This window comes from Eschrichtius robustus, chromosome 4, assembly GCF_028021215.1.
Source record: "Eschrichtius robustus isolate mEscRob2 chromosome 4, mEscRob2.pri, whole genome shotgun sequence".
Taxonomy (NCBI): Eukaryota; Metazoa; Chordata; class Mammalia; order Artiodactyla; family Eschrichtiidae; genus Eschrichtius; species Eschrichtius robustus.
The window spans coordinates 152,327,953-152,355,718 of NC_090827.1; the positions used below are offsets into that span (position 1 = coordinate 152,327,953).

The following is a 27,766-nucleotide window of genomic DNA, read 5'->3' on the forward strand; positions in this document are numbered from 1 at the left end:
CTGCGTCTGTGCCTGAGGCCAGTGTGTTGGGGGAGGAGGGCTGGGATGTGGGGGCCGGTTGGGCAGCCCAGCAGCTGCCAGGGCCCTCTGCCCGCGGGACGTGGGCTGAGTTGCAGGACGTGCTGCCTGTTGAGGACCCGGGGCCACGTCGCACACCCACACCCACCACGGGGCTGCGGCCCCAGCTGCCATGGAACCACCCGCCGCCTGCGGCCCCCCGCGGCTCATCTCCACTTGGTCGAGGCAGACAACAGGCACGTGGGACACAGTGACGCTCCTGCGAGACTCTTCTCTGCAACAGTGGAAGACAATCTGAGGGGCTGAAGTAGAGCATGAAACTTCACAAGGAAGACAAAACCCGAGGCCGGGCCACCCGCCGGACACTCGGACCTCAGGCGGGGGCTGGGGCCGCGCTAGCAGGGAGCAGGGAGGAGCGGGGACTGCGCGTCGTCCGCGGCCCCCGGCGCCGGCCGGGCCAGGCCCCGCAGGCCCCGCAGGCCCCGCAGGCCGGCCAGCGCCAGGCGCACCAGCAGCCGCGACACGAGGAAGGCGAAGGGCACGGCGATCTGCATGGCGTGGAAGATGGCCGTGCTGAACCTGCTCAGCACGCAGGTGCAGGCGAAGGCCAGCAGGCTGGCGCAGGGGTACAGCACGAGCTTGGCGAACATGAACGCGTGCTCCCGGCCCCCGAACCGCGCCGACGGCTGCAGCGTCTCCCCCTCCTGCAGCAGCGCCGTGGTCCAGATGGCGAACTGGAAGATGCTGGCGAAGAAGATGATGGCGCAGCTGACTCGTACGCTCTCCAGCTCGTCGTGGGGCCGCCTCGCGAAGGCCGACGTCTGCTGGTAGGCCAGGGGCAGGCCGCCCACGAAGGCCAGCGAGAGCGTGTTGAGCAGCCCCATGGGCTGTGTGGCCTTGCGGATGTGCAGGAAGAGCGAGTGGTGGGCGAACCAGAGCAGGCCCACCGTGGCGAAGGAGCCGAAGTAGGCCAGGAAGTGCGGCCCGGACGCACCCAGCGCCGCCACTAGGCTGCCGTGGAACTTCTCCTTCACGTCCTTGGAGTCCGGGACGTTGTCCTCACTGAGGGGTGAGACACACAGCATCTGCAGCGGCCCCACCTCGGGCGTCCGTTCCGGGCTGCCTGCCCCCACCCTGTCCCAGCCCCTGCGCGGGCTGCCGGCCCTCTGCACACTTGAACTTCAGATGAACGAACGGCATACACTGAGATTGTGCGGATCTGTGTTCACACACACAGCGCCGTTCACCTGAAGTTCAAATTCAACTGCAGCCTGTGTTTTCTTGGCTGACCGCAGCCCTGCCCGCCGGACCCCAGGCTGGTGAGCGGCACGGGCCCTGAGCCCACAGCCCCTCTGGCGCCCACGGGTGGGTGCTCCTGAGGTCTACCCACCGTCCTGCAGCGGCCCGACCACTTCGGGAGCGGTCCCACAGACCTGAAGGGCTTTGCCTTCGAGGTCCTCAGATTCCTGGGCAGAACTTTATCGTAAGGAGCGATTCTAAGGCACATCCGGCCCAGGCTTCTCCCCACTGAGGTCATGGGGCTGCCGCCCTGCAGCCACGCAGCTCAGACACACCTCTGTGCCCACGATGGCAGCTGCATGCATGCTGGTGGGGCTGGGGGCAGGAGACAGAGCCTGCGGGCTTCCTGGGGATCCCCACCTGGGTTCTCGGGGCTGTGGCTCTGGGTGGAGGAAAGAACCCTGACCGCCCCCCCCGCCCCGGGGGTTCCCAGCCATAGCTGGTCCTTGCTGCCACCCAGCAGGGGACCCAAGCCAGCAGGGGACCCAAGCCAGGATGGCCCTGGCTGCAGGGCAGAAGCAAAGCCAGATCGCCCCAGAACCTTAGGTCTAGGTCTCAGAGATTGGTACCAATGGACATTTGCTCCCAATTTTTAAAAATTCCCAAATTACAGCAGGAAAAAGCTACTAAGAGAAATTTAGGAGCATCAAGACCTTAGGTGAGGGACTTCCCTGGTGGTGCAGTGGTTAAGAATCCGCCTGCCAATGCAGGGGACACGGGTTTGAGCCCTGGTCTGGGAAGATCCCACGTGCTGCAGAGCAACTAAACCCATGCGCCACAACTACTGAACCTGTGCTCTAGAGCCCGCGAGCCACAACTACTGAGCCCACGTGCCGCAACTACTGAAGCCTGCGTGCCTGGAGCCCGTGCTCCGCAACAAGAGAAGCCACCGCAATGAGAAGCCCGCGCACCGCAATGAAGAGTGGCCCCCGCTCGCCGCAACTAGAGAAAACCCGCGCGCAGCAATGAAGACCCAACGCAGCCATAAATAAATAAATAAATAAATAAATAAATTTATATTAAAAAAAAAAAGACCTTAGGTGATCAGTTACAGAACATAAAATCAGAGCATTTTAACATTAACGAAATAAGAATGTGCTGAAGTATGACCAAGGAATAAAAGGCTTTAGAAAAAAGATGGAAGACTCGAAAAAGCAGCAGATAAAACACTGAGAAACAAAATTACAGCAACGAAGGCTGGAACTGTGACAGACTGCAGAGGCCGCCCGGCCGGGCAGAAGAGCAGCAGGGAAGGGAAGAGGCGGGCTCGGGGCAGGAGATGGACGCGGGGGGCTGGGGGCTGCCCGCCCTGCGTGGGCAGCCCTGGGAAGGAGGCAGACCGGGCCCTTCTCAGGTGGGTTCTCAGGTGGGAGCCCCTTGGGGAGGGTGGGCCGGGAGACCTCGGCGCCTTTGTGGGGCTGGCGGAGGAGTCTCGGCCCGGCGGGTCCTCACCAGATGTCCAGGATGAGCAGCGTGGCCACAATGGCGTAGACCCCGTCGCTGAAGGCCTCCACCCGCTCCTTGCTGAGCGGCTCGTGCAGGTCGAAGGTGAAGATCTCTAGGCTGCGAGCCGGGGGCTCCCTGGGGCCTGTGGGAGGGGCAGCCAAGCCCTCAGGGCCTCGGGCCAGCTAGGAGGCCCCGCGGGGACGCCGCCTGCCTGGCCCATGTTCTGCGCCCCACACTCCAGCCCCGCCTGGCACCTACCCACAAGCCTGGCTCTGCACCAGCCGGCGGCCTTGCTGACGTAGGGCAGGAAGATGACTGTCGCCATCAGCAGGTACGACTGCACGAGACAGGGCACCGGGCACGTCAGGGCGCGTGGTGCCTCCACCGAGGGGCCCAGCCAGGAGTCCCACCCCAAAGCCGCCCGCCCAGAAGGGACTGCAGCTCGAGCAAGAGGAGACGAAACAGGTGAATCATCCGTCATCAAGACGGAAGCCTTCTGTGCACAGAAGAACATCACCGGGGGATGAAGAGACATCGCACAGAACGGAGATGTTTGCAGGCCACACGCCTGATAAAGGGTTACTATCCAGGCTTCACAAGGAGCCCCGACAGCTCCACGACAGAGAGACAGATAAGCCAACTGAGAAACGGGCCACGGACCTCAACTGACATTTCTCCGAAGAAGAGAGACGCGGCCCCGACATGTGTGGGCAGGCGCTCAGCTCCACTAACACTCGGGGAAACGCCAGTCACAACCACGAGGAGAGCAGTGCACACCGTGGGACGCTCCCAGCGGGAACAGGAAGCGGCTGTGCTGGGCCGGGGCGGGGGTGGAGGGGCGGGGAGGGGGGGTTGGGTGGGTGGGGGGCGGGCGGCTGGAGCCCTGTGCGCCGTCGGTGGGAATGTAAATGGCGCAGCTGTTGGAGAAGTGTGGAGGTTCCTCAGAAACTAAACGGGGAATTGCCACAGGACCCGGCAAGTCCACTTCTGGGCACACACCCAAAAGCACGGAAAGCAGGGGCGCACCCATGCTCACGGCAGCCACCGAGTGTCTGTGGGTGGGTGATGGGGCCCATCCACGCGGTGGGGCACTACCGGCTAATGAAAAGGAAGGGAATCCTGACACCAACGACGTGGATGCACCTTGAAAACATGCCGAGTGAAAGAAGCCAGACGTAGAAGCCTCCTATTTCATGATTCCATTTATATGAAGGAACCAGAATAAGCAAATCCCTACAGACAGAAAGCAGACTCGCAGTTTCCCGGGACTGAGGGGTGGGGAAACAGGGAGTGGCTGCTCATGGGTTCAGGGTTCCTGTCTGGGGGGGATGAAAAGTCCCAGAACCAGCGGGAGGTGATGCACGGCGACGTCAGCGGTCAATGCCGCCGAGCTGCACGCCGCAGATAAAATGGTCACAACGGTCAATTTTTTGTTACGCGGATACCCAATTATTTTAAACAGGGAGGCCGGCGGGCCAGGCATGCTCCCGGGCCCGAGGTGGCCGCAGAAGGCTCCTCGCCCAGCCCTGTCGCCTCGGCCGGTGGCCCCCCTCAGTGAAGGGCTTCCACCCCGTCCTTCACAGTCATGCTTCAAGGTCACCTGGCACCTGGCCTGGTGAGGGGACTCAGGAGACAACGGGCACCTCGGGGACAGACGGGGGCGGCCAGCATCACAGCTCTGCTTACGACCTCCGGTCTCCACACGTCAGAAGACCACACCATACACGTCACTCAACACACACACACTAAGGGGGGGAGTGTCCCAGGTGCCTGGCAGGTGAGCGCAGAGGCCCCGGGGGGCGACGGTGGCCACACAGGATCGGCGCGTGTGGTGTGTGTGCACGTGTGCTGCGGGGTAGGAGGGGACAGAACAGCCCGAGGGGGAACCTGAGTCCCGGGGCGGGGGGAGATCTAACTGGCCGTGGGGACCTGCCCAGGTCTGGAGGAACAGCAGGCACAGGGTGCTGGCGTGGGAGGCCCTGGGCCCCGAGTGTCACCACGGGAGGAGGGCGGTCCAGAGGGAGGTCAGGACGGCCCGGGCCAGGGCAGCGAGCAGTGGCTGGCCCTGGAAGGTGGGCCCCACACAGCGTCCCAGATGAGGGAAGGGGCTGGTGAGGGCGCCCGGAACGATGGCCGTGGGCTCGTGGGGAGGCTGCAGGGGGGGTGCCTGGGGGCCAGGAGGCTCTGACATGCCTTGTCTCACAGGGGACGAGGGGTCAGACCCCCACCGTGGGGAAGGAGGGGGAGGGATGGAGAGGAAGGGGCAAAAAACGCAGCACAGAGAAACGACCGACCGCCCCCTCTGAGGCCGCAGACCTCCCAGCCCCACCGAGGACCCTCCTCTCCCCAGTGTGGCGGCCCAGCGCCCGCCTCCCACTACTGCCACCCCGTGAGGGTGTGCCCACTGCCCAGGCTCGTCACTGCCCCCGGCAGCACGCTGGGCCCTGTCTGCCTGCTCCAGGCCCGGCCAGTGGGCACGGCCCCCGCGGGCCTCAGCTCTGCCTGCTTCTCCTGACCCAGGCCACACGCACCACATCCCAGCTGTGCCCTCCGTCCTCCATGCGACGACCCTCACCGCCCCTCAGCCCGACCTCGTCCCCAGAGCCAGCAGGGGCTGTCCCACCGGAAGCCCGGACGCAGCGGGCCCCTCAGTCCTGCCCTGCCGTCTCTCCGTGCCGCCCCCTCGCCAGCCCCACCCTGGGACACCCCGCCTGACCCCAAGGGCCCCCGCAGCATCCCTCCCGCCCGAGAGGAGCGGGGCCCACTCGAGAGGCGCAGCCACTGTACGGCGAGGGGACAGAGCAGAAGCCCGAGGCCAGCCCCCACCTCACACACCAGCGTCCACCCTCCCCTTTACCCACCCGTGGCCTGACCTGGGGTGCCCTGGATACTGGACCCCAGCCCCCAGCTCCACTCTCCAGGGCACGGCTCTGCAGGCCTTGCCATCCTGTTTGTTTTAAACTTGGAATTCTCTTAAAACACTTACTAGGTGTTTAAAGTAACGTTAACCGTTCATTTTTTCACACGTCTTATGATGCTTTGGGTTTAAAGATTCACTTTACTTCACTAGCGCTCAAGTAAAGGCAGGAGCCATGCATCAAGCTTCTACAACCAGCTCTGAGACGGCGGCTCGTTAGGATTTACCTTCCTTCCTGGATGATGGAAGCTCCACCAGAACAATATGCCTATCAAGTCAGCTGTGGGCTAAACACAGGGTGTCAGCCGGCTCAACGCCTGCAGCTCGGCTAGGACGGAACCCCCGTATACACTATTGATACCATGTATAAAATAGATAACTAACGAGAACCTACAGGGAACCCTACTCAATGCTCTGCAGTGACCTAAATGGGAAGAAAATCCAAAAAAGAGGGGATGCATGTGTATGCAGAGCTGATTCACTTTGCTGTACAGCAGGAACTAACACAACAGTGTAAAGCAACTACACTCCAATAAAAAGGAGAAAATAAATAAGTAAATTTTTTTAAAAAAAGCACAACCTGCAGGCTCGAGGGCGCCGTGGCTGGAGTCCCGCCCGGCTCTGCCCGCACGGCCGCCGTCTCTCCCTGGACGCTGGGGGTGCGTCCGCCCGGCCCTGGCCCAGCTCCACCCATGCCTGAACCTCCCTCTTCTCCACTCCAGTCTCTCCTGCTCTGGAGTTTCTCTCTTCACTTTCTCTCTCTTCCGGCGGCTCACGTTCCTACACAGGCACGTCTTTAGAAGGCGCACGGCCTCCCGGGCCCACTGGGCGTGTGCCATGTTCACCCACGCGGGCTCCTCCCTGCAGAGCAGCCCCCCGGTGGGCCCCCCACCCCGACTCACCACTGGGTAGAAGAAGAGGGAGAAGCCGGCCGCAGCCAAGCACAGCGCCGGGCCCCGGAGAATGATGCCCAGGATGTGCTGCCGGTAGAGGGCCCGGTGGGCCGAGCGCTCGATCTGGGGGCTCAGCAGGTGGGGGAAGTGGAAGGCGTAGACCACGATCAGCGCCTGCGGGAGAGGCGGGCTGCAGGGTGCGAGCAGGGTCTCGGGTGGGGCTCGCTGCAGGATGTTCTGGGGGTGCAGAGTGGACGGGAGCCCTCGCTCTGCTCTGGGGGTCAGGTGTGGGTCTCAGAGAGCCCCGCCCGAGGGTGCCGGCGGCCCCATTTCACTCTCTCTCCACGTCGGCACAGGAAGCCCAGGCCCCGAGCGTCTCTGGCTTTGTCCTGCTGCAGCCCACGCGGGTGCCCCGTGGCAGGCGCTGCGTGGCGGGTGGCGTCTGCACAGCTCCCACCACGGGCGGCCCGGGCACGCGCTACAACTCCTGCTCCACGAGGACGGGGTGTGGGGGTGGGGTGCCGGTGTCCTACCTGCACGGCCCCGACGGCCATCACACACACACAGAACAGGAGAATGCCCAGAGGCACCTCGGGGAAGGCCACCATCAAGGAAAACTGCAGCCAGAAAAACCCCCAGAATCAGGACCCGCAGGGCCGCAGGGCCCGTGAGCCCCGGGCGTCAGCTGGGCTCTGCCTGGTCAGCAGCAGAGCTGTCTTGGGTGGGAGCGGCCTGAGCCCTGGAGGCGTCTCTCTCACAAGAGCCATTCCACCCAACGCTTGAAGCCTTTAAAGCTGCAAGCTTATCAGATTCATAAAGACTCCCCAGACCCCAATTCTCTGCGACGTGCTCCGTACCCAGAGCCCCGCTCTCTGTCAGAATCAGAGGGAGCTGCGGGGTGAGGAGATGGAGGGGTCACATGCTGGGGACGAGCCCAGGTCGGCCAGGAGGCCATGGGCTCTGGGGTTCAGGCAGGAGCCGAGAGCCTTAGGGAGCACGGAGAGGGCGCCCCTCACTGTGCCCTCGGAGGCCAGGCTGGTGTCTCTGCCCCTGAGAGCCCTGCTTGGGGCCCTGGAAGCCTCCCCACTCCATCCAGCCCGGAAACCCAGGGTCGCCCCTTCCCCCGGAACCTTCTCTCCTCTCTGCAACCCCGTGGTCCAGGCCCTGGACCTCCCAGTGGTCTGAGAGCTTCTGAGAAGGGAGCATCTTAGGGTCAGAGCCCTCCTGCCCAGTGGAGGGCAGGCTGGACCCCCAGGTGGAAGTGGGAGCGGAAATCCCTGTGACTCACTGTGAACGGCAGGAAGGTGATGGTCATCATGCAGGCCTGGGAGGGAGGGAGGAAGAGGGGCTGAAGGCAGCGTGCGGGGCCCTGGGAGTGGGCGCGTCCCAGCCCGCACACCCAGGGGCACCGGGGAGCTGAGCACAGGCAGAAACCAAAGGAGAAACTCACCAGGTTAAGCAGGGCAAGCGTATCGTCTATTTTCCCAACAACTTGGAACAATCTCAACAATTTAAGGAAAACAGGAAAAGTCATGCTGTCAGTAAACATGGTTCTAACGGCATCAAATACAGACACTCATACAACAGAGACGGTTTCACACCGAGACGGGAAGACGCGGACAGAAGCCTGAAAACGGAGTCAGGAAGCAGGCAGAGCTCCTGAGGCCCCAGCCCCTCCCTGGCCCCCACACGGTCCCCTCAGGGTTCTGACCCACGAGGACGTGGCCTTCTCCCCCCATTGGGGAGGTCTGCACCCGGCCAGGGGCCAAGGGCGGCCAGGAGGCGGCCTTAGGGGCCAGGCACTTCTCTAAAAGTCAGAGGTAGGGGCTGTGGCCCCGAGATGGCAGCCGAGCCCCAGACCCAGGGCGGGTCTGTGCCGCTCTCAGAAGGCGGGACCTCTGGCAGAGGGAGGTGGGCTCCGCTGAACAGCCTGCAAATGAGGCCCGTGTGGCCCTGTCCACTCTGCAGGGTGGGCGGGGCTAATGGCGAGCCAGCCACGCCAGCGGCCCGCACGGCCGCTGGCAGGACTGGACAGAGGTGGCGTGGCCCCCCTGACTCTCGCCAGCCCTTGGGTCTCTTGCTTTCCGTGAACAAGGAGGCAGGAGAGGAAAGCCTTTAAAGAGGGTCACGTGTCCCCACCAGTAACAGCCACTTTGCTGAAAACAAGTATGTGGTGTATAAATGTTCAGAGACACTTTTAACCCGAGGGCCGCTGCCTTGTAGGCTCCTGGCTTCCTGCATCCCCAGCAACCCGCTGGGGAGCATTTTGTAACCGAGATGTCAGCACCCCAGCCCATCCCCACCCATCTCTGGGGGCCCTCCTGGTCCTCCCACCCCATCGGGGGCTCAGGTGATGCCCACAGCTCTGGGGCCCTGTCCCCCTTGGGTCCTAAGGAAACTTTTCCTCGTTAACAGAGAGCTCGGGCCCTGGAGCGTGTGTCCCGAGGCCTCACCCTCCTCACCAGAGTCCAGGGACCAGGACGGAGGGGCCGTGCACAGCATGTGTGTCACAGTGCAGCAGAGGTGGTCAGCCCACAGCCCTGCCCTTGCCCTGCCCGGGCTCACAGCGGCCCGAGCAGTGCTGCACCCGGCACCCCATTCATCGTCCCGGCCCTGGGGTGTAAGCCCTGTTGCTGCAGTGTGCAGAGGAGAAAGCAGAGGCTTGAGGGAGGACTTGGCAGGGAGGGCTGGGGGAGGGGATGGGGAGGGGAGGGGGAGGGGAGGGGGAGGGGGAGGGGAGGGAGGAGGAGGGGGAGAGGAGGGAGGAGGAGGGGGAGAGGAGGGAGGAGGAGGGGGAGAGGAGGGAGGAGGAGGGGGAGAGGAGGGAGGAGGAGGGGGAGAGGAGGGAGGAGGAGGGGGAGAGGCAGCCCACTAACGTGACCCCTTGTGACTCAGCCTCGGAGGGCGGGGCTGCCATCCACCCCGAGGACAGCTCATCAGCACTGAGTGCACCCCCACTGCCACCCTGACCCTCAGCCAGGGCGAGGACACACCTGCTGGGCACACACCCAGCCAGCCACAGTGTGGCTGCCAGCCCGGAAACAGGCCCCAGCCTGCCCGTACCTCGTATGTGCCGCCCAGGCCGCGGTCACGATGAGGAAGGTCATCAGGTACACAGCGATCCTCGTGGCTAGAAGTTTCTGGACACTCTTGTCAAACTCCTGGAACAGAAGAGCATCAACATCAGACGGAGATTCACCCACGGCAGCCGGCGGCCCCGCCCCTGGGCACCAGGCCCCGGGGGGCCGGAGAAGCACCTGGGAGCCCTCACCTCCCCCCACCAAGGCTCAGCCTCAGTCCCGGGCTGTCCCTGAGGCCCCTCCGGAGGCTCCCCATCTTCCCAACATGGCAAGCCCCCCGAAATGCCAGCTCTGGAGGCAGAGAGGATTCGTCGAGCCTCTCCCAGGATCCCGGCGGGGTGGCCACAGGCCATGCAGCCACACGAAGTCACGGCGTCGCCGGGTAAGTGATCCCAAAGCAACTGCGAGGCCTGGTGAGAGGGCCGCGGTGTCTGGACGCCAGGTGATGGGCTGCACAGGAAGCTGGGCCCCCAGGCCGGGGGAGGGTTTAAGCTTTGTCAGCAAAAACTCCAAATGCAAAACCGGTGCCTTGCCCGTGTCTGCTGGTCGTCTGAGACCACATGAGCAGCACCGCTTCCAGATCCCTGGGTCCTCTGGCCTTGATGAACCTTCTCCTTCGTGTCAGGAGGGTCCTCGGCGCCTTCCCTGCCACTGCGGAACCTTCTGGCTCAGAGCCCTCTCGTGGGTCAACGGAGGTCACGACCCCGACCGCAGAGAGGCAAGGAGCTCCAGGCCCGCGCATCCCATCACCCCCCGCATCTCACGTGCACACCCACCACCCTGAGACTGGTGGCACCGAGGGCCCCAGAAGGTTCTGGAGCAGGCACAGCCAGGAGAGCGTCGAGGCCCCCGGTGGGCACACGGCTTTCCTGAGCTTGGCCGGAGCGCAGCCCCCAGGCCCCCTTTGGGGAGGGGGTGCCCCGGAGCAGAGGAAGCTGCACGGGGCCCTTTGCTCACCGCGCCAGGTGCCAGTTGCCAAGGTCAGGCTCGACCATCATTTCTGTTTAATTCTCATCCAAACCCTACGAGAAGTAGCGATATCACCTCCCGCAGATGACTCCTGGCAGTGTCCAGGCTAAGTGTGCTGGTTGGGCTGCAGCCAGACCACGGCCACACGTCCTGGGCCAGCACTGCGCATCCTGGAGCCCAGAGGTGACCCGTGCTCGACGTGAGGGGCCCACAGAGCTGTGCTCGCACACACACACGCCCACGAACTCCGAACGTCTCCCGGAATCACGTCCGGTTTCTGAGGTGCTGCGACGTGTGGCTATTTTACTTATAAAATGGAAATATTCCAAACTGACTAGCAATGGAAAAACCTCGTTTCCCACTCACCTCCCTGCTCATGGCGCAGGCCCACGCCCGGCAGGCCGGCCACCCTCTGCTCCCCAAGCACCTGCTCTGAGGGGCACGCCAGCGTGACAAACAGACAGCCCAGGGAGCTTCCCCGCGACGCCTGCCGCCACAGTCCGCGCCAGCCTCCAGGCGCTCCTGCCTTTCTCAGGTCTCAGCGCGAGGGCACCGGGGCTGGATGGCATCGCTGGGGGACGCGGCGGACGGCCTGGCCCTCCCAGCCAGGTACGCCCGAGCGGAGCCCGGCCTCGAGCTCGGGGCCTGCGCCTCCTGGACCCTCGCCCGCACACCAGACACTGCAGACTGTCCCAAATACCTGTTCCGGGGAGATCTCCGTGTGGGTCACAGGCAGGATCTAGGAGAAAAGACACAACACGAACCCAGGAACACTTCTTGGGCTGGGCACTGACTGCTCCCTGGATGCCACGTGCCGGGGACTCAGGCCAGTCCTGGGCTGCTCCTCCCCACCCCCAGCAGCCTCGGGGCCCCGGGTCAGGGCCCGTGCTGGGTGGGACCCCGCACGGACCATCACGGTGGCAATGATGGACAGAAGCGCGTCGCTGAAGCTGAGCATGCGATGTGAGTGCTGGGTCCCGTCGGCCATGTCCTCGTCCTGTGAGCCCGGGGGGGAGGCTCCCTGCCCATCCAGGGCCGGCTCTGGGGTCCGGGGCCCAGACATGGTGGAGCCTGGGAAGAAGCACAGGTCTGAGCCCGTGGGGTGCTCCTGGGGGCCATGACACAGGGCAGGGGGCCCTAGGAGGAGCCACCCGCTGGGCGGGGCTGGGCAGAGGGGCCCTGCCGCTGCTTCCTCTGCCCCGTTCTCCTCTCCCAGGCAGCCTTCTAGAAGAGGGGCCTGTGACCTGGGAGACACACCCTGTGACTGTGTCCCCTCTAGGGACAGGAGAGGCAGGCGAAGGCACACGGCACATATGGTGGGTGCTCCGGGGCTGGGCGTGACACTCTTGACCCCAACCAGACACCGCCGTGTCCCTGCTCCCATTGCACCCTGCATCACAGCCATGATGCGACCTTTGGGGGAATCAAGACCCTGCGTGGAAAGCCAGCTGCCCCAGCTGCCCTGGCTGCTGCCCCACTGGAGGGCGCGCTCGCTCCTCCTGTTGGCAGGCGGCCTGGGGGACTGGTCGGGCACCCGCCAGCGAACCCCCCATGGCAGAGCTCCCTGGACAACTCAGTATCAGAGGTGGGCTGGGAAGACAAGTGAGGTGCCAGCTGACAGGGCTCCGGGCGGAAGAGATGCCAGAGCCTCCTGGGAACGGAGTCGGGGCCCCGCAGCGGGAACTCCAGGGGGGCAGGCCGTGGCCCCGGTGAGGCACCAGGCTCCTTGCTGAAGGCGGAGCGCGTTCTCTGCCACGGAGCTGTGCCTGGGCAGAGGGACGGCATCGAGAGGTCGGGAAAGAGGTCGGGGCTGGAGTCACCCGCAAAGGCTCTCCGAGAGGACGAGACGCCCCGCGGTGGAGTGGGGGCAGGACTGCGCCGAGGCGCCCGGGAAGGAGCAGGAGGCGGGTCCAGAGCGCAGGATGCCAGGGCTCCTCCAGGACGGGTGGCCCGCGCGGTGAAGCCCCCGAGAGGGAAGACTGGAAGCGGAAGGGTGCCCTGGTCTCCCCCTGCAGAGGACACTGCTGACCCCGGCAACGCGGCACGAACCCGAGCGAGAGCGAGAGCGAGAGCGAGGAGGCGCTCCGCGGTGCAGCCGGGCGTCAGAACTAAGGGCACGCGAGCCGCCCGGGACAGGACGAAGACAGAGCCCCGCCCCCCGGGCGGAGAAAGGAGGCTCACGGGGATTTCCGGGCAGGAAGATCGAAGTGCGGACGCACGTGTAAGACACTCGGCAGCCTGGGAAACGCAAAGGAAACCGACGAGAGGACAGTCGGCTTCGCACAAGTCAGGGAGTTAAGAGGCGGCGAGGGCGCAGGCGATGCAGAAGCTGGCAGGGAGTGCAGGGCACCTCAGCCACCGGGAGACCACTGAGCAGCCGGGCAGGGCTGCGGTGCCCACCGCCAGGCCCCAGGGCGCACACGAGGTGGGGACTGCGGGCCTCGTGGAGCGGTTCACCTCGACGATGAAAGTCACACACGTTCTGACTGACTGCCAGGCGGCACATTATTAACCACTAAGGGAGCTGCTACCAAGGGCTGTGGACTGTTTGTGCCCCGAATATGCACGTGTCGCATGTCGAGCCCCACCCCGGGGGATGGGACAGAAGGTGGGGCCTCTGGAGGTGACTAGGGTTAGAGGAGGCCGGGAGGGTGGGTCCCAGGGTGGGATGGGTGCCCTGATAGGAGGGGACCAGCGTGCTCCCTCCCTCTGGTGTGTGTCTGCAGGCCAGGACGTGGCCTCACGGGAAACTGAACTGGCTGCCACCCTGATCTGGGGCTTCCAGCCTCCAGGACTGTGAGAAAGTCCTGTTGTCTAAGGTCCCAGTCTGTGGCATTTTGTTGTGGCAGCCAGAGCAGACTGAGACAGTAAATGACAACAGATGAAACAACCCACATGCAGAAACTCAGAGGCACAACGCTGAGAGGGATGGACCAAGTGCAGAAAGACACACATCGTGTCACACCACTGATGTACACACATACACCAGTAAGAAAGAGCACAGTAACACCAACAGGACAGCACTGCAGTGACCCAGGCAGGGCGGGGTGGAGGATGGGTGAAGATGGGGCTCTAGCTCTCATCTGCATCTCTAATTTATCTCTCACTGGATTCACTTTGTAAAGTTTACACACAGGAAGAATCACTCCTTCTGGTGCCCAGCACTGAGATTTAGACAAATGCACAAGGTGTGTAACCATGGCCCCAGTCACAAAGCAGTTCTGTCCCCGAGCAGTCCCTTTGTGGGCAGGCCTTCCTCCACCCAAACCCTGGCCACCGCTTGTGTTTTCTGTTACTGTCACTTTGCCTTTTCCAGATTGTCCCATAAATGGACTTGTACCCCAAAGAACCTCTTGAGTCTGGCTTCTTTTACTTAGCACAATGCATCTGAGATGTACCCATGTCTGGGGAGTATCAGTAACATGTTTTTTACTGCTGTGTAGTTAATTGTACTGCATGAATGTACCTGTTTATCCATCCACCAGTTGGGAAACAGGTCATTCACGGTTTTAGCAGTTAAGAATAAAGCCACTATAAAGATTTACACACAGGTATTTGTGTAAACCTGTTTTATTTCTCTTGGGCGAATACCTCAGAAGGGGTCTGCTGGGTCATTTAGTAAGTACGTGTCAACTTTACAAGAAACTGCCAAACCATTTACCGAAGTAGCTGCACCGCTCTGCATCCCCACCCGCAGTGTGTGAGGGCTGCATCTGCTCCCCACCCTCGCCAGCACTTGGTTTGGAGGGTCTTTTTAAAATTTAATGAATTTTTAATTATAGCTGTGCTGAGAGATGCGCTACCTCACTGTGGTTTAATTTGCACTTTCGTATTGACCAGCTGGGTATTCTCACGTGCCTACTTTTTAACTGTACATCTTTTGTGGCAAAGTGTCTGCTAGAATCTTTTGTTCACTCTTTTGAGGGGTTATTTGTATTCTTACTGAATTTTGAGAGTTTCTTCCACATCGTGGTTAGAAGTCCGTTGTTAGATATGTAATTCGCAGGCATTTTCTCGCAGTTATGTGGCTTGTCTGTCCTTCTCTTACCAGTCTTCAGGAGAATGTCAGTTTTAAACTCTGACGGGACTTCCCTGGCGGTCCAGTGGTTGAGACTTCACCTTCCAATGCGAGGGGTGCGGGTTCAGTCCCTGGTCGGGGAGCTGGGATCCCGCGTGACTCAAGGCCAAGAAACCAAACGTAAAGCAGGGGCAGCATTGTGACAAATTCAGCGGAGACCTTGGAGATGGTCCACATCAAAAAAAATCTTTAAATCTGGATGAATTCCAACTCGCCACCTTTTCATTTACAGATCATTCTCTTGGTGTCATATCTAACATTGCTTTGCTTAACCCAAGAACACAAAGATTTTCTGTTTTCTTTTAGAAGTTTTAAAGTTTGAGGTTTTACTTTTGGTCTACGATCAATTTTGAGTTAATTTTTGTATAACATACAAAGTATAGTCAAGTTTCCCTTTCTTGCAGATGGACGTCTGGTTATTCCAACACTTCTTGTTGAAAAGACTGTCCCTTCTCCACTGAATTGCCTTTGCACACACCTTGGTCAAAAACTAACAGACCACATTTGTGTGGGTCTATCTGGGGAGTGTCCATTCTGTCCCACTGATTATGCATTTATCCTTTGCCAGTTTCACACTGCCTTGATTATAGCTTCATAGTAAGTCTTGATATCTGCTAGAGTCCTCCAACTTTGTTTTTTTTCCAAAACTGTTTGGATTATTCTAGTTCCTTTGCCTCTCACTCACATACTCCTGCTTGTTGGGGCCCCCTTCATAGTTGCTACAGGCAGAAAGACGGGGTACAGCAGCCCTTACTGCCCAGGCCCACAACTGGGAACTGGCCTAGGGTCAAAGCCACGAGGAGGAAGAGTGAAAAAATGGAAAACTCACACGTGTGGTCACTGATTCAAGTTTTGACTGCCCTTTCCAACCTATTGCCTTTTGCATACTTTTTCTTTTAATATTTTGTCCAGAGTTTTTACCTGTAATCAGCGGGAGAGGCAGCCGGAAGGGGGCTTCCTCATCTTGGCCAGCACTAAACTTAATACTTTTTTCTTTTAATTTTTTTAAAAAATATTTATTTATTTATTTATTTGGCTGCATCAGGTCTTAGCTGCGGCATGAGGGATCTCTCGTTGCAGCGTGCAGGCTCTCTAGTTGTGGCACGTGGGCTCAGTAGTTGTGGCACACAGGCTCTAGAGCGCTCCGGCTTCGTTGTCCCGTGGCATGTGGGATCTTAGTTCCCTGACTGGGGATCGAACCCGCGTCCCCTGCATTGGAAGGCAGATTCTTAACCACTGGAGCACCAGGGAAGTCCCTAAACTTAATACTTTACAGAAGGGAGGGAGAGAGAGGAGCCGAGAAGAGCAGGCGGAGGGGGCGAAGGGAAAAGACCATCCTGACAAAAATAAGACAAAAGGTAATGTGTTTCTTTAGGCATGGGTTAATCTGGGGAAACAGATGTCCATTATATTGCTTTCTACACTTTTTGTATGTTTAAGTTTCTTTCAATTAAATTTTATTTTTAAAAAGTCAGTAAATATCAAATATAGACACAAAAATCCTCAACAAAATGTTAACAAATGGATTCTGCAACATATAAAAAGAATTATATACCATGCTAAGTGGGATTTATTCCAGGAACGCAAGGTTGGTTTAAAATTAAAAAATCAATTACTGGAACACACCATATCAATAGAAAAAAGACAAAAACTATCATCTTAATAAATGCAGAAAAAGCATTTGACAAAATCTAACACCTCTTCGTCATAAAAACTATTCAACAAAATAGGAATGGAAGGAAATTTCCTCAACCTGATAAAGGGCTAATATCACACTCAATGGTGAAAGACTGAAAACTACCCCCCTCAGATCAGTGACAAGACGAGGATGTCTGCTCTCAGCACATCTATTCAACACTGCTCGGGGTTCTACCCATGGCAACTATGCAAGACAATGAAACAGAAGGCATACAGCCTGGAAAGAAAGAAGTAAAACTATCTCTATTTGCAGATGATGTGATTCTGTATGTAGAAAATCCTAAGGAATCCACACAAGAAAACTATTAGAACTAATAAATGAGTTAAGATCAATATACAAAACAACTGCATTGCTATTTACTAGCAATAACCAATCTGAGAATAAATTTAAGAAAACAATTACATTTATAATAGCATCAAAAATACTTAGGAACAAATTTAACAAAGGAGTACAGGGACTCCCCTGGTGGTCCAGTGAAAAAGAATCCGCCTTACAATGCAGGGGACGCGGGTTTGATCCCTGGTAAGGGAACTAAGATCCCACATGCCACGGGGCAACTAAGCTTGCGTGCCACAACTACTGAGCTCGCGCGCCTCAACTAGAGCCCGTGTGCCACAAACTACAGAGCCCACACGCTCTGGAACCCACGTGCCACAACTACAGAGCCCACGTGCCCTGGAGCCTGCACGCCACAACTAGAGAGGAGAAAACCTGCACGCCACAACTAGAGAGAAGCCCGTGCACCACAACGAAGAGCCCGTGCACCACAAGGAAATATCCTGCATGCCTCAACGAAGATCCCACATGCCGCAACTAAGACCTGATGCAGCCAAAAATAAATAAATAAATAAATAAATAAATAATAAATAATCTTTAAAAAAAGGAGTACAAAACATTGTTGAAAGAGTGAAAAGACATCCTCTATTCATGGATTAGAAAATTTAATATTGTTAACATGACAATACTTCCCAAATTGATCTACATATTCAATGCAATCCCTATTAAAATTCCAGCTGCCTTCCATGTAGAAATTTACAAGCTGACTCTAAAATTCATACGGAAATTTAAGGAACCCCTGGCTATTTAAGGAGTAGCCAAAATAGTCTTGAAAAAGAACAAAGCTGAGGACTCACACTTCTCAATTTCAAAACTTAGTGCAAAGCTATGGTAATCAAGTCAGTGCAGTATTGGCGTAAAGACAGATATATAGATCAATGGAAGAGAATTGAGAGTTCAGAAGTAAACCACTATATTTACGGTTAACTGATTTGCAATAGGGTGTCAAAGCCATTCAATGGGGAAAGAATAGTCTTTTCAACAAATATTGCTGGGACAACTGGATATCCACATGCAAAAGAATGAATTTGGATATTACCTCATGCCACATACAAAAATTAACTAAAAATGGATCAAAGCCCTAAATGTAAGAGCTAAAACATTGGAGAAAATCTTCGTGGCCTCACATTTGGCAAAGAGTTCTTAAATATGACACCAAAAGCACAAGCAACAACAAAAAATAAATTGGAGTTCGTCAAAATTTTAACTTTTGTGCTTCAAAGGATGCTATTAAGAAAGTGAAAGACAATCCACAGAATGGGAGAAAATATTTGCAAATCATGTATCTAGTAAGACTCTAGCGTCCAAAATATATACAGAACTCTTACAACTCAACAGTAAAAAGACAACCGAATTCAAAAAATGGGCAAAGGATGTGAAAAGACATTTCTCCAAAGAAGATATTCTAGTAGCCAATAAGCACATGAAAAGATGTTTCACATTATTGGGTTGCGTTAGGGAAAAGCAAATCAAAACCACGAGACAGTCACCCTCCAGGAACGCCATAATACAAATAAATGATGGACAACAGCAACTCTTGGTGAGGATGTGGAGAAAACGGAACCTTTGTGCACTGCTGGGCGGGAATGTAAATGGCACGGCTGCTGTGGAAAACAGTATGGAGGTTCCTCAAAAAATTAAGCAGAGAATTAACATAGGATCCAGCAATTCCACTTCTGGGTATATACTCAAAGGAATGGAAAGCAGAAACTCGAAGAGATATTTGTACACCAATGATCACAGCAGCATTGTCTGCAATAGCCAAGAGGTGGAAGCAACCCCAGTGCTCATCTACAGATGAACATCTGAACAAAATGTGGCATCTGCGTCTACAATGGAATATTATCCAACCTTAAAAAGGAAAGAAATTCTCACATGTTATGACATGGTTGAATCTTGAGGACACTATGCTAAGTGAAATAAGCCAGTCACAAAAGGATAAATACTGTATGATCCTACTTACATGAGGTCCCTAGAGGAGTCAAATTCATAAAGAAAGAAAGTAGAAGGGTGGTTGGCAGGAGCTGGGGGAGAGGTGGGAATTACTGCTTAATAGGACCAGAGTTTCAGCTTTGCAAGATGAAGAGTTCTGTGGACGGATGATGGTGACGGCTGCACAGCAATGTGAATGTACTTAATGCCACTGAACTGTGCACTCAAAAAGGGTTAAGATGGTAAATTTTGTTATGTGCATTTTACATGGCTAAAAAAAAAAAGCACCTGGCACATAAGTGTTCAAAAACATGTCAGCTACACCTAACCTTCATCACACACAAGTTTTTAAGGCTCATGGTGATGAAGGAAAGAACATAAGACTGAAGGCAGAGGAGAGTGGAGTTGAGAAATGATTTTTCTTAAGATGGAAGAGACTGAAGAATTTTTAAATTCCGACGGCAGGAAGAGGGAGAAGTTGAAAATTCCTGTAACAGAGAGGAGGTAACTGAAGGCACGTGACCCTGCAGAGTATCACCCAGGGTGCTGGCTACGCCTCAGGGTGCGGTGGGGCAGAGGTGTCCTGGGCGGGCTCAGTCTGGGAAAGCTCAGAACGGGAAATGCCAGAGTGCTGTCTGGAGATATTTATGACAAAATGACAATAAGAACAATATGTGACATCTGTCCAACATTTACTAAGTACTAAGCATTGTTCCAAGTACTTTATATGTCCTGTTTCTTCTAATTCTCAAATAATGCTGTGAGGATTATTGAAAGACAAATAATGACTCTGTGTGTATGTGTGTGTGTCTAATAGTGAGAGCTCGGTGTGCATCAAAGTGCAAGGAGTTTGATAAGGCTGGAGCACAGGCTCAAATTGGGAGGTGTACCTGAAGTATAAGGCAGGACTAAATCACAAAGAGCCTTGTAAGCTCCTTCAGGAGTGTGGAAATTATTGGGAAGATTATGCAGGGATTGTGTACTTTTCTTTACATACATACATATATATAAATATATATTATGTATTATATTCCGTATACAAGTCCATTATCAGATATTTTCTCCCAGTATGGGCTGTCTTTTCATTCTCTCAACATGTAAAAAAAAAAATATATGTTTATATATTTGTGTATATATATACACACACATATATATTTAAATCAACAGACTTTTTTTTAGCAGTTTTAGGTCTGCAGAATAATCGAAGGGAAAGTACAGAGAACTCCCATATACCCATTCATTCCCCCCCTTCCCCCACCATTAACATCTTACATTAGTGTGGCACAGTCAATGAGCCAACACCGACACACTGACACACCATTGTGTTGTAGTTCTATGGGTGTTGACAAATGCATGACTTGCATTCACCACTATAGTACCACACAGAACGATTTCACAGCCCTAAAAATCCCGTGCTCCCCCTATTCATCCCTCCCTCCCCCCCGAAACCCCTAGCAACCATGGACCTTTCCACTGTCTCCAATCTTGCCTTTTCCAGAATGTCATGCAGTTGGAATCTAACAGTATGTGTCGTTTTCAGACTGGCTCCTCTCACTTGGTGATGTGCTTCTAAGGTCCTCTGTGTCTTTTTGCGGCTTGTAGCTCATTTCTATTTATTACTGAAGAATACTCCATTTTATAGATGCACCACAGTTTATCCATTCACCTACTGAAGCACATCTGCAACAATGTATTTTGAAGTTCTTAAGTTTGATGAAGTCCTGTTTATCTATATTTTTAAATTTATTTACTTTATTTATTTTTGGCTGTGTTGGGTCTTTGTTGCTGTGCGCAGGCTTTCTCTAGTTGCGGCGAGCGGGAGCTACTCTTCGTTGCAGTGCGCAGGCTTCTCATTGCAGTGGCTTCTCTTGCTGCGGACCACGGGTGCACAGGCTTCAGTAGTTGCAGCACGCAGGCTCAGTAGCTGTGGCTCACAGCCTTAGTTGCTCCGCGGCACGTGGGATCTTCCTGGACCAGGGCTGGAACCCGTGTCCCCTGCATTGGCAGGCGGATTCTCAACCACTGTGCCACCAGGGAAGCCCGTTTATCTATTTTTTATGCATTGTACTTTGGTGCCATATTGGAAATTCTCAGATTGTTTTCTAGAAGTTTTATGGGTTTTTTCATATATGATGCAATGTATGGATTAACATTCTTTTTTTAAACATATGGATATCCAATTCTTCCAGCATCGTTTGTTGAAAAGACTATCCTTTCTCCAATTACCTTTATTCCTTATTCAGAATCAACTGAACATATTTATACTCATGGGCCAATTTCTGGACTTTTTATTCTGTTCCATTGATCTACTTATATATCTTTATACCAACACCACACTATTTGGAGCACTATTTGGAGTACTATTTGGATTACTGAAATTAGATAGTGTAAGTCATAAAAATCTGTCCTTGTTCAAACTTGCTTTGGCTATTCTCGCTCTTTTGCAGTTCCAAATGAATTTTAAAATCAGTGTGTCCATTAAAATAAAAGTCTGCTGGGATTTTAATTGGAATGGCATTGAATCTATAGATTAATTTGAGGCCCTAACGATCCTGAATTTTCTAAATTAATGAATACTGTGTATCTTTCCACTTATTAAGGTCTTTAGTGTCTCTGAGCAAACCTTTTTAGTTTTCAGTTATAATTCTTGCACATCTATTTCAGATTTATCCCAAAGATTTGGTATCTTTTGATGCTCTTGTAAATAGTGTTTTTTTTCTAATTTCAACTTACAATATTTGTTGCTATTTAGAAATATGCAATAACTTTTAATTTATTTTGCATATTAACCTGGTATCCTGCAACCTTGCTAAAGTCACTAGTTCTAGTAGCTCTTTCTGTAGTTTCCATGGATTTTTTACCGAGAACAATGATTCTCAACTGAGGGCAATTTTGCCCCTCAAGGGACATTTGCAATGCCTGGAGACATTATTTTTCCTAAGATTTTTTTGATGTGGACCATTTTTAAAGTCTATTAAATTTGTTCCAATATTGCTTCTGTTTTATGTTTTGGTTTTTTGGCTGCGAGTCATGTGGGATCTTAGCTCCCCGACCAGGGATCGAACCCTCACCCCCTGCATTGGAAGGCGACGTCTTAACCACTGAACCACCAGGGGAGTCCCTCCTGGAGACATTTTTGGTTGTGACAAGTGGTGTGTGTACTAGTATCCAGGGGGCAGAGGTAGGGGTGCTGCTAAACATCCTACAGTGCACTGGAAACACCACCCCTCCACTCCAATGAGGAATTATCTGGTCCACAATGTCAGTAGTGCCAAGGTTGGGAAACTCTGACATGGATGATCATGTAATCTTCAAATAAACAACCTTCCTTATTCCTTTTCAATATGGAAGCTTTTAATTTCTTTTTCTTGCCTCATTACATTGGCTAGAATTTCTAGTACAATGTTGAATAGAAATGGTGAGACCAGATACTTGTTCCCAATCTTGGAGGGAAAAAAAACATCCAGTCTTTCATCATTCCATAGGTCAGCTATAGGTTTTTCATAGATGCCCTTATTATGTTGAGGACGTTTTCATTTTATTCCTAGTTTGCCGACAGTTTTTTGTTTTTGTTTTTTTAATCAGGGAATGGATGCTGGATTTTGTCAAATGCTTTTTTTTTAAATTTTTTTTTCGGCTGTGCCATGCGGCATGTGGGATCTTAGGTACCCCATCAGGGATCAAACCCGTGCTCCCTGGAGTGGTAGTGTGGAGTCAACCACTGGACCACCAGGGACGTCCCCATCAAATGCTTTTTCTATGTCTATTGAGATGACCCATTTGGTTTTCTTTTTCACTGTAATACTGTAAATTACATTGATCCATTTTTTAATACTAAGCCAACTTGCATTCCTAAGACGAACCTCACTTGGTTATGTTGTATTATCCTTTTTATACAGTATTGGATTCAGTTTGCTAAAAAATGTTTTAAAAGAATTTTTATATCTTTGTCATGAGGAACATTAGTCTGCAGTTTTCTTTTCTTGTAATGCCTATGTCAAAGTTCGGCATTAGAATAATGCTATCCTTATAGAATGAGCTGGCATTCATATTTCCTTCTTTCAATTTTAAGAATCTATATAGAATTGGTATTATTTCTTCTTTAGTTTGGTAGAATTCCCAGTAAAGCCATCTAGGTATGGAATTTTCTTTTAGGAAAAGTTTTTAACTACAAATTCAATGCTTTAATAGTTATAGAGCTATCTAGGTTATCTACTTCTTCTGGAGCGAGTTTTGGTATTGTCTTCCAAGGAATTTGTTCCTTTAGTACAAGTCGTTGAATTTATTGGCATAAAGTTGTTCATGTTTTCCGATTACCCTTTTAGCAATGATGTCATCACCTTCATTCATGATATTGTTAACCTATTTTTTCCTTGTTCAACCTGGCCAGAAATTTCTCTATTTTATTTATCTTCTCAAAGACTCAGCTTTTGGTTTCATTGATTTTCTCTATTGTTTTTGTCTTCTATTTCATTGATTTCTGCTGATATTTATTATTTCCCTTTTTGTACTTAGAGTTTCATTTGCTCTTATTTTTCTAGTTTATTAAGATGAATGATTTGAGACCTATCTTCTAGTAGTGTTTTAGCCACAAATTGTGAAATGCTGCATTTTCATTTAGTTCAAAATTTTAATTTCCCTTTTGATTTCTCCTTTGACCTATGGGTAATTTAAAAGTGAGTCAGTCAGTTTTCAAATATTTGGATGATTTTCCAGATATATGCTATTGATATCTAGCTTAATTCCATTGTGGTCAGAAAACATATTTGCCCAGAATATGATTCATCTTGGTAAATGTTGTTTATATATTTGATAACGTGTATTCTACAAATGTCCATTAAATCAAGTTGCTGGTGTCACTCAACTCTACCATACGCTTGGTCATTTTCTGGGTATTTGTTCTATCATTATCTGAGAAAGAAGTATTGAAATCTCCAACTACAATTGTGGGTTTGTCTATCTCTCCTTGCACTACTGCTAGTTTTTGCTTCATGTATTTAAAAGCTTTATTACCAGGGGCAGAACTGTTTAGGACTGTTATGTCTTTTCATGAATTTACGCTTTCATCATTATAAAATAATCTTCTTAACTTCTGATTATAGTCTTTTGTTATGAAATTTACTACAAAGGGACAGGTTTGGCGATGAAGACTATAAATTCAGTTTTAGACATATATATATGACATGTATACATGAGCTATCTCATGTATATGAGAGATACCTAAGAACTAATATCTAAGAGTTCAGGAGGGAAGTGTGTTCTGGAGACACAGATCTGGATTAAGATGGTGTTATTATAACACCTAGTGCAGTGTCATTATAAAAAGTGCTCCATCAGTACGAAATACAAAGTCTGAATAGACTCTTGTCTCCAAAGTAATTACACTATTAAAAATCTCCACCCAACTGTAGGTCATACCAGAATAAATCCATAGCCTCCAAACTCAAATGAGCCCTGGACTACATCATGCTTTCTAGTGAGTTATTCACTAGGTTTTCCACAAAAGCTATTTTAGATCTTTTCCACACTGCTCAAATCTTAGCTTTCTTACCTCCCTTCCCATTTTCGGGAGGTGTTTCCTTCTCCTTATTCACAGTGAAAACAGAAGAAAACAGAGAATTCCTTTGCTTTCAGTCCAATAAAACACATAAAGTTACAACTACAACCCACCTACCTCCGTTCCTTTTACGATGAAAAGTGATTTTCTTACATGCAAAGTGAACACTTCCCTATGCTCTGGATGGCATTCCCTCCTACCTTCTAGGGGACCACTTTGCACCTGTCCCTTCTTTCCCAGCAGACACTGACTGGCCCCCTCCCATCAGCTGGAGGCTGCTCAGCCATCTCCCATCCTGCAACCTCTCGACATCCATCGTAACTCTAGCTCCCACACTTTCTTCTCCATAGCCAAACTCACTGAGTTATCTCCACTTACCATCTCTCTCTCCATTTCTTTATTCTTCCACTCAGGGTAATGGAGAGTTTCCAATGAAACAATTTATTCTTGGCAAGGTCACCGAAGATCTCATTGTTGCTAAATCCAACATACATCTTTTACTACTTTTCCTACTTTTAAATGACATTTCACACTTTTAATTACCACCCCCCCCCCAACATCTTTCTTTGGCCCGGTGACATAAAGCTCTCTTAGTTTTATTCCTGCTTCCCTGGCTGCTCCTCGCCTCTGAAGACTGTACCCTCTTTCTAACTACGGTGTCCCCTTGGTGCGCTCTTCAAGTCAACTGCCACCTACATGCTAGGGACAACCAAATACAGCCTGGGCTCTTTCCTGAGCCCCCAGTCCTTGTATTCCATTTACCAGACGAACACACCGGCTGAAAAAGCCACGTAACTTGTGTGGACTTCTAGCTGTACCACTAGCTGTATCAACAAGACCCTGGCCACCTGGCCAGGTAATGACACCGCTGAGCACATTTTGCACCCAAAGGCGGGGTGTGGGGTGCGGGATTAACTATACTGTGCGTTCTCCAAGATAATCGAGGATCATTAAGGCGAACACTTATAAAAGGATACGGCAAGCAGTAAAGCACTGCATGAACGCAGCTGCTTTATTATAAGGATAACGCACGTTAGCCCGTCTGGAAAGAGATTTTTAGTAGCTTGAAATTCTAGGCGGGTTAAGATGCTGCCTAGGGCTTTCAGCTCCAGTTCTCAGTTTGGGGATGAACGCTCTACACCAGGACCTACAGGAAGCAGCCGGGCACACAAGCGAGCCAAGGGGTCAGGCGAGTGGTGGTGTCTTACCTGAGGGGGCAGCTCTAGGTGATGGGGGACACGCGGTATTCTGGGTCCAATGCTGCCAGATCTGACTTTTCTACAGAAGCTACAAAACTCGGTTTCTAAAATTAAGCTCTTCAGTCTTTTAATAGCAACCAACTCGTTAAAAAGACGGACACTGCGGGACCCCGGGCGCTCCGCGCACACGACCCGCTCCTCCCGCCGTGCGGCCCAGCCCCGGGAGCCCCCGAGCACCAGCCTCCGCGGAAACGGCCACGTGGGGACGGTTGAGCACCGCGCCGGGGGCCAGACCACCCGTGGGCAGCCCTCTGCTAGCGCGACACCCGAAATCCGTTCCGAGGCCGGCAGCACCGCGCACGCGCACCAACCCCCCCCCACCCCCGCACCCCGACCTGCGCATGCGTGGCCGCTGGCGCGGCGGAAGTGAGGCGCCGGCGCTCTTCCGGGCGGCGACGCGCTCCCGCCCCTGCGTCGCGGCGTCGGGCGGAAGTTGGTCCGGTTCGCGGCCGGCGGTTGCCGAGTGGACCTGGACGTGGCTGGACCCCGAGCCCTCTGTCCGGCGCCCGTCGCGGGCCGCCACCATGTCGCTGCTGCAGTCTGCGCTCGACTTCCTGGCCGGCCCGGGCTCCCTGGGTGGTGCTGCCGGCCGCGACCAGACTGATTTCGTGGGGCAGACGGTGGAGATGGGCGAGCTGCGGCTGCGGGTGCGGCGGGTCCTGGCCGAAGGTGAAGCCGGGGCCGGTGGCATGGACCCGGCCGGGGGAGGGTCAGGGCCGGGGGAGGATGGCCGCGGCGGCGAGGGTCACGGCCGGCCGGGAGGCCACTGCTGAGGGTGAGGCCGGCCTAGGTTTGGGCACTTCCTTGTCGGAGGCTTGGGGTCAGGCCGGGGCAAGGTAGTCTTGGCGGCAGGTGTGGGCTGACCCGCGGCCGGAGCGGAGGCTGTGGCGGCGGGAAGGAATGGTGGGCAGGCGGGGCCTGGCGCGAGGGGCCACAGTAGGGGCGGAGCGAGGGGGCCCCGCACGGCTGAAGGCTGGAGTCCGGAGGCGGGCGGTGCGGCGGCGTGGGTCTAAGTCGTGGCCCTTCCCTCGCATGGAGGGCGGTAGTGGGGCAGTGGACGTAGGGCTTGCCCTCCTCGGGTGACAGGAACTCCGGCGTGGGTGACCGCAGTCCTCCCCTCCTTGGGTGTTGGGACAGACAGCGCAGTGTCCGGTAGCCGGGCTTCCCTCTCTTACCACCTGAGCGTCCCGCTCCCCGACCTCTGTGTGAGATCCCACGGAAGTTACTGCAAGCTGAGCCAACAGGTGTGATCGGAACAGAACCTTGCAGGCTGGGCTGGTCCATCTTTAGTCGGCTGTGTTTCCGCGTGCTCTCTCTAGCTTCCTGGACGTCCTCTCCCTTCTTCACCCAGAATTTATCACCAGTGTTGGCGCAGTCCTAGTTCCTCATCTGGGTTTTTCTGTTTTGTCTGGCATGGCAGATTTCCCTAGCCTTGGTGCTTACCAGCTGAACACAGTTGGCTTTGGGGCTTGTGCTGAGGCAGAGCTGTGTCCCCTGCATTAGCACTCGTGCTGCTCTTTGTGCTCCGTTGGAGGTGGGAAACTGGCTGACTGTTCTGGTGCCCTCATTCCTAAAGGCCTGAGGTGATGTTCTGGCCTTAGCATCATAACACACTTTTCCTCTAGTGTCAGCAACAAAGAGATTTGGGGTGTGATTTAGTGAGAAAACCTCAGGCTCTTCTTTCAGAGGTAGGGGCCAGGATCTCTAGTAATGAGAGTTCCCCCAGATCAATTCATTTATTCTGAAAATACCAGGCAAGTATTTTGATTCTTTTAAGAAATTCACAGTGGACGGTACATGGTTTCTGCCTCGTGGAAGTTCAAATAAGACACAGGCTTTGATGACCAAAGGACAACGCAGCGCAGGGGATCCTCTGGGTGGACAGACAGTGGGCCCAGCTGAGGTGGGAGGGTGAGGACGCACCCCTGCTGGGTGCAGTGGCAGGGCCAGGGGGAGGAGGGGTGGGATGGGAGGTGGGTCACGGAGAGAAGGCAGCTCTTGCCTGTGGCTTAACACCCAGGATGAAGAACAAGGAGAGGGGAGCAGCCACTGTGGCTGTGCAGAGCACCTGTTACCTTTGCTCTCCGGGCACGTCAGGAGCTGAAAGTCACCACTGCGATTAGGAACTGTAGATTTCCTCCCCTTAAACTGAACTGGCGGCTCACAGCTTCTAAAGCTCGTGAAGCCTTTTTCTGAACTGGAATGGTAAGAAACCTGTATGAAGTCATTCACATAAAATAGCAGCCTTAGAACATAGGCTGTGGGAAATCAGGCTGTCTTGCA

General features: G+C 53.8%; 2 protein-coding genes across 6 annotated transcripts in view; one reads left to right on the forward strand and one right to left on the reverse strand.

The window, feature by feature from the left end:
• Positions 1–269: 269 nt before the first annotated feature.
• TMEM175 (transmembrane protein 175) lies at positions 270–25,785 on the reverse strand. Of its 3 annotated transcripts, XM_068543620.1 has the most exons (11): positions 25,433–25,585; positions 11,533–11,693; positions 11,323–11,361; positions 9,637–9,734; positions 8,024–8,075; positions 7,862–7,897; positions 7,107–7,190; positions 6,583–6,747; positions 3,022–3,100; positions 2,770–2,905; positions 270–1,080 (listed from the first exon to the last, which is right to left on the reverse strand). In XM_068543620.1, the coding sequence occupies exons 2-11, from the start codon at positions 11,683–11,685 to the stop codon at positions 414–416; spliced, it is 1,509 nt and encodes a 502-aa protein (XP_068399721.1). In that variant the 5' UTR covers positions 11,686–11,693; positions 25,433–25,585; the 3' UTR covers positions 270–413. The 3 variants fall into 3 exon arrangements, with proteins under 3 accessions (XP_068399721.1, XP_068399722.1, XP_068399724.1); XM_068543621.1 differs by lacking the exon at positions 7,107–7,190; XM_068543623.1 differs by lacking the exons at positions 11,323–11,361; positions 11,533–11,693 and having other exon boundaries at positions 25,433–25,785.
• A 115-nt stretch (positions 25,786–25,900) lies between these two features.
• Positions 25,901–27,766, forward strand: part of GAK (cyclin G associated kinase) — a 52,670-nt gene continuing 50,804 nt past the window's right edge. For all 3 annotated transcript variants that reach the window (XM_068543624.1, XM_068543626.1, XM_068543625.1), the window contains exon 1: positions 25,901–26,152. In XM_068543624.1, coding sequence (XP_068399725.1) covers positions 26,008–26,152 — 145 coding nt within the window. In that variant the 5' untranslated portion in view covers positions 25,901–26,007. The remainder of the gene's footprint in view (positions 26,153–27,766) is intronic.

Coding starts and splice junctions, on each gene's coding strand:
- TMEM175 (XM_068543620.1), bottom strand. CDS start 11,685: ATGTCTGGGCCCCGGACCCCAGAGCCGGCCCTGGATGGGCAGGGAGCC. Junction 9,735..11,322: donor CGGAGATCTCCCCGGAACAG/GTATTTGGGACA, acceptor CTTCTGTTCCAG/GAGTTTGACAAGAGTGTCCA. Junction 2,906..3,021: donor GTGCAGAGCCAGGCTTGTGG/GTAGGTGCCAGG, acceptor CCCCTCCCACAG/GCCCCAGGGAGCCCCCGGCT.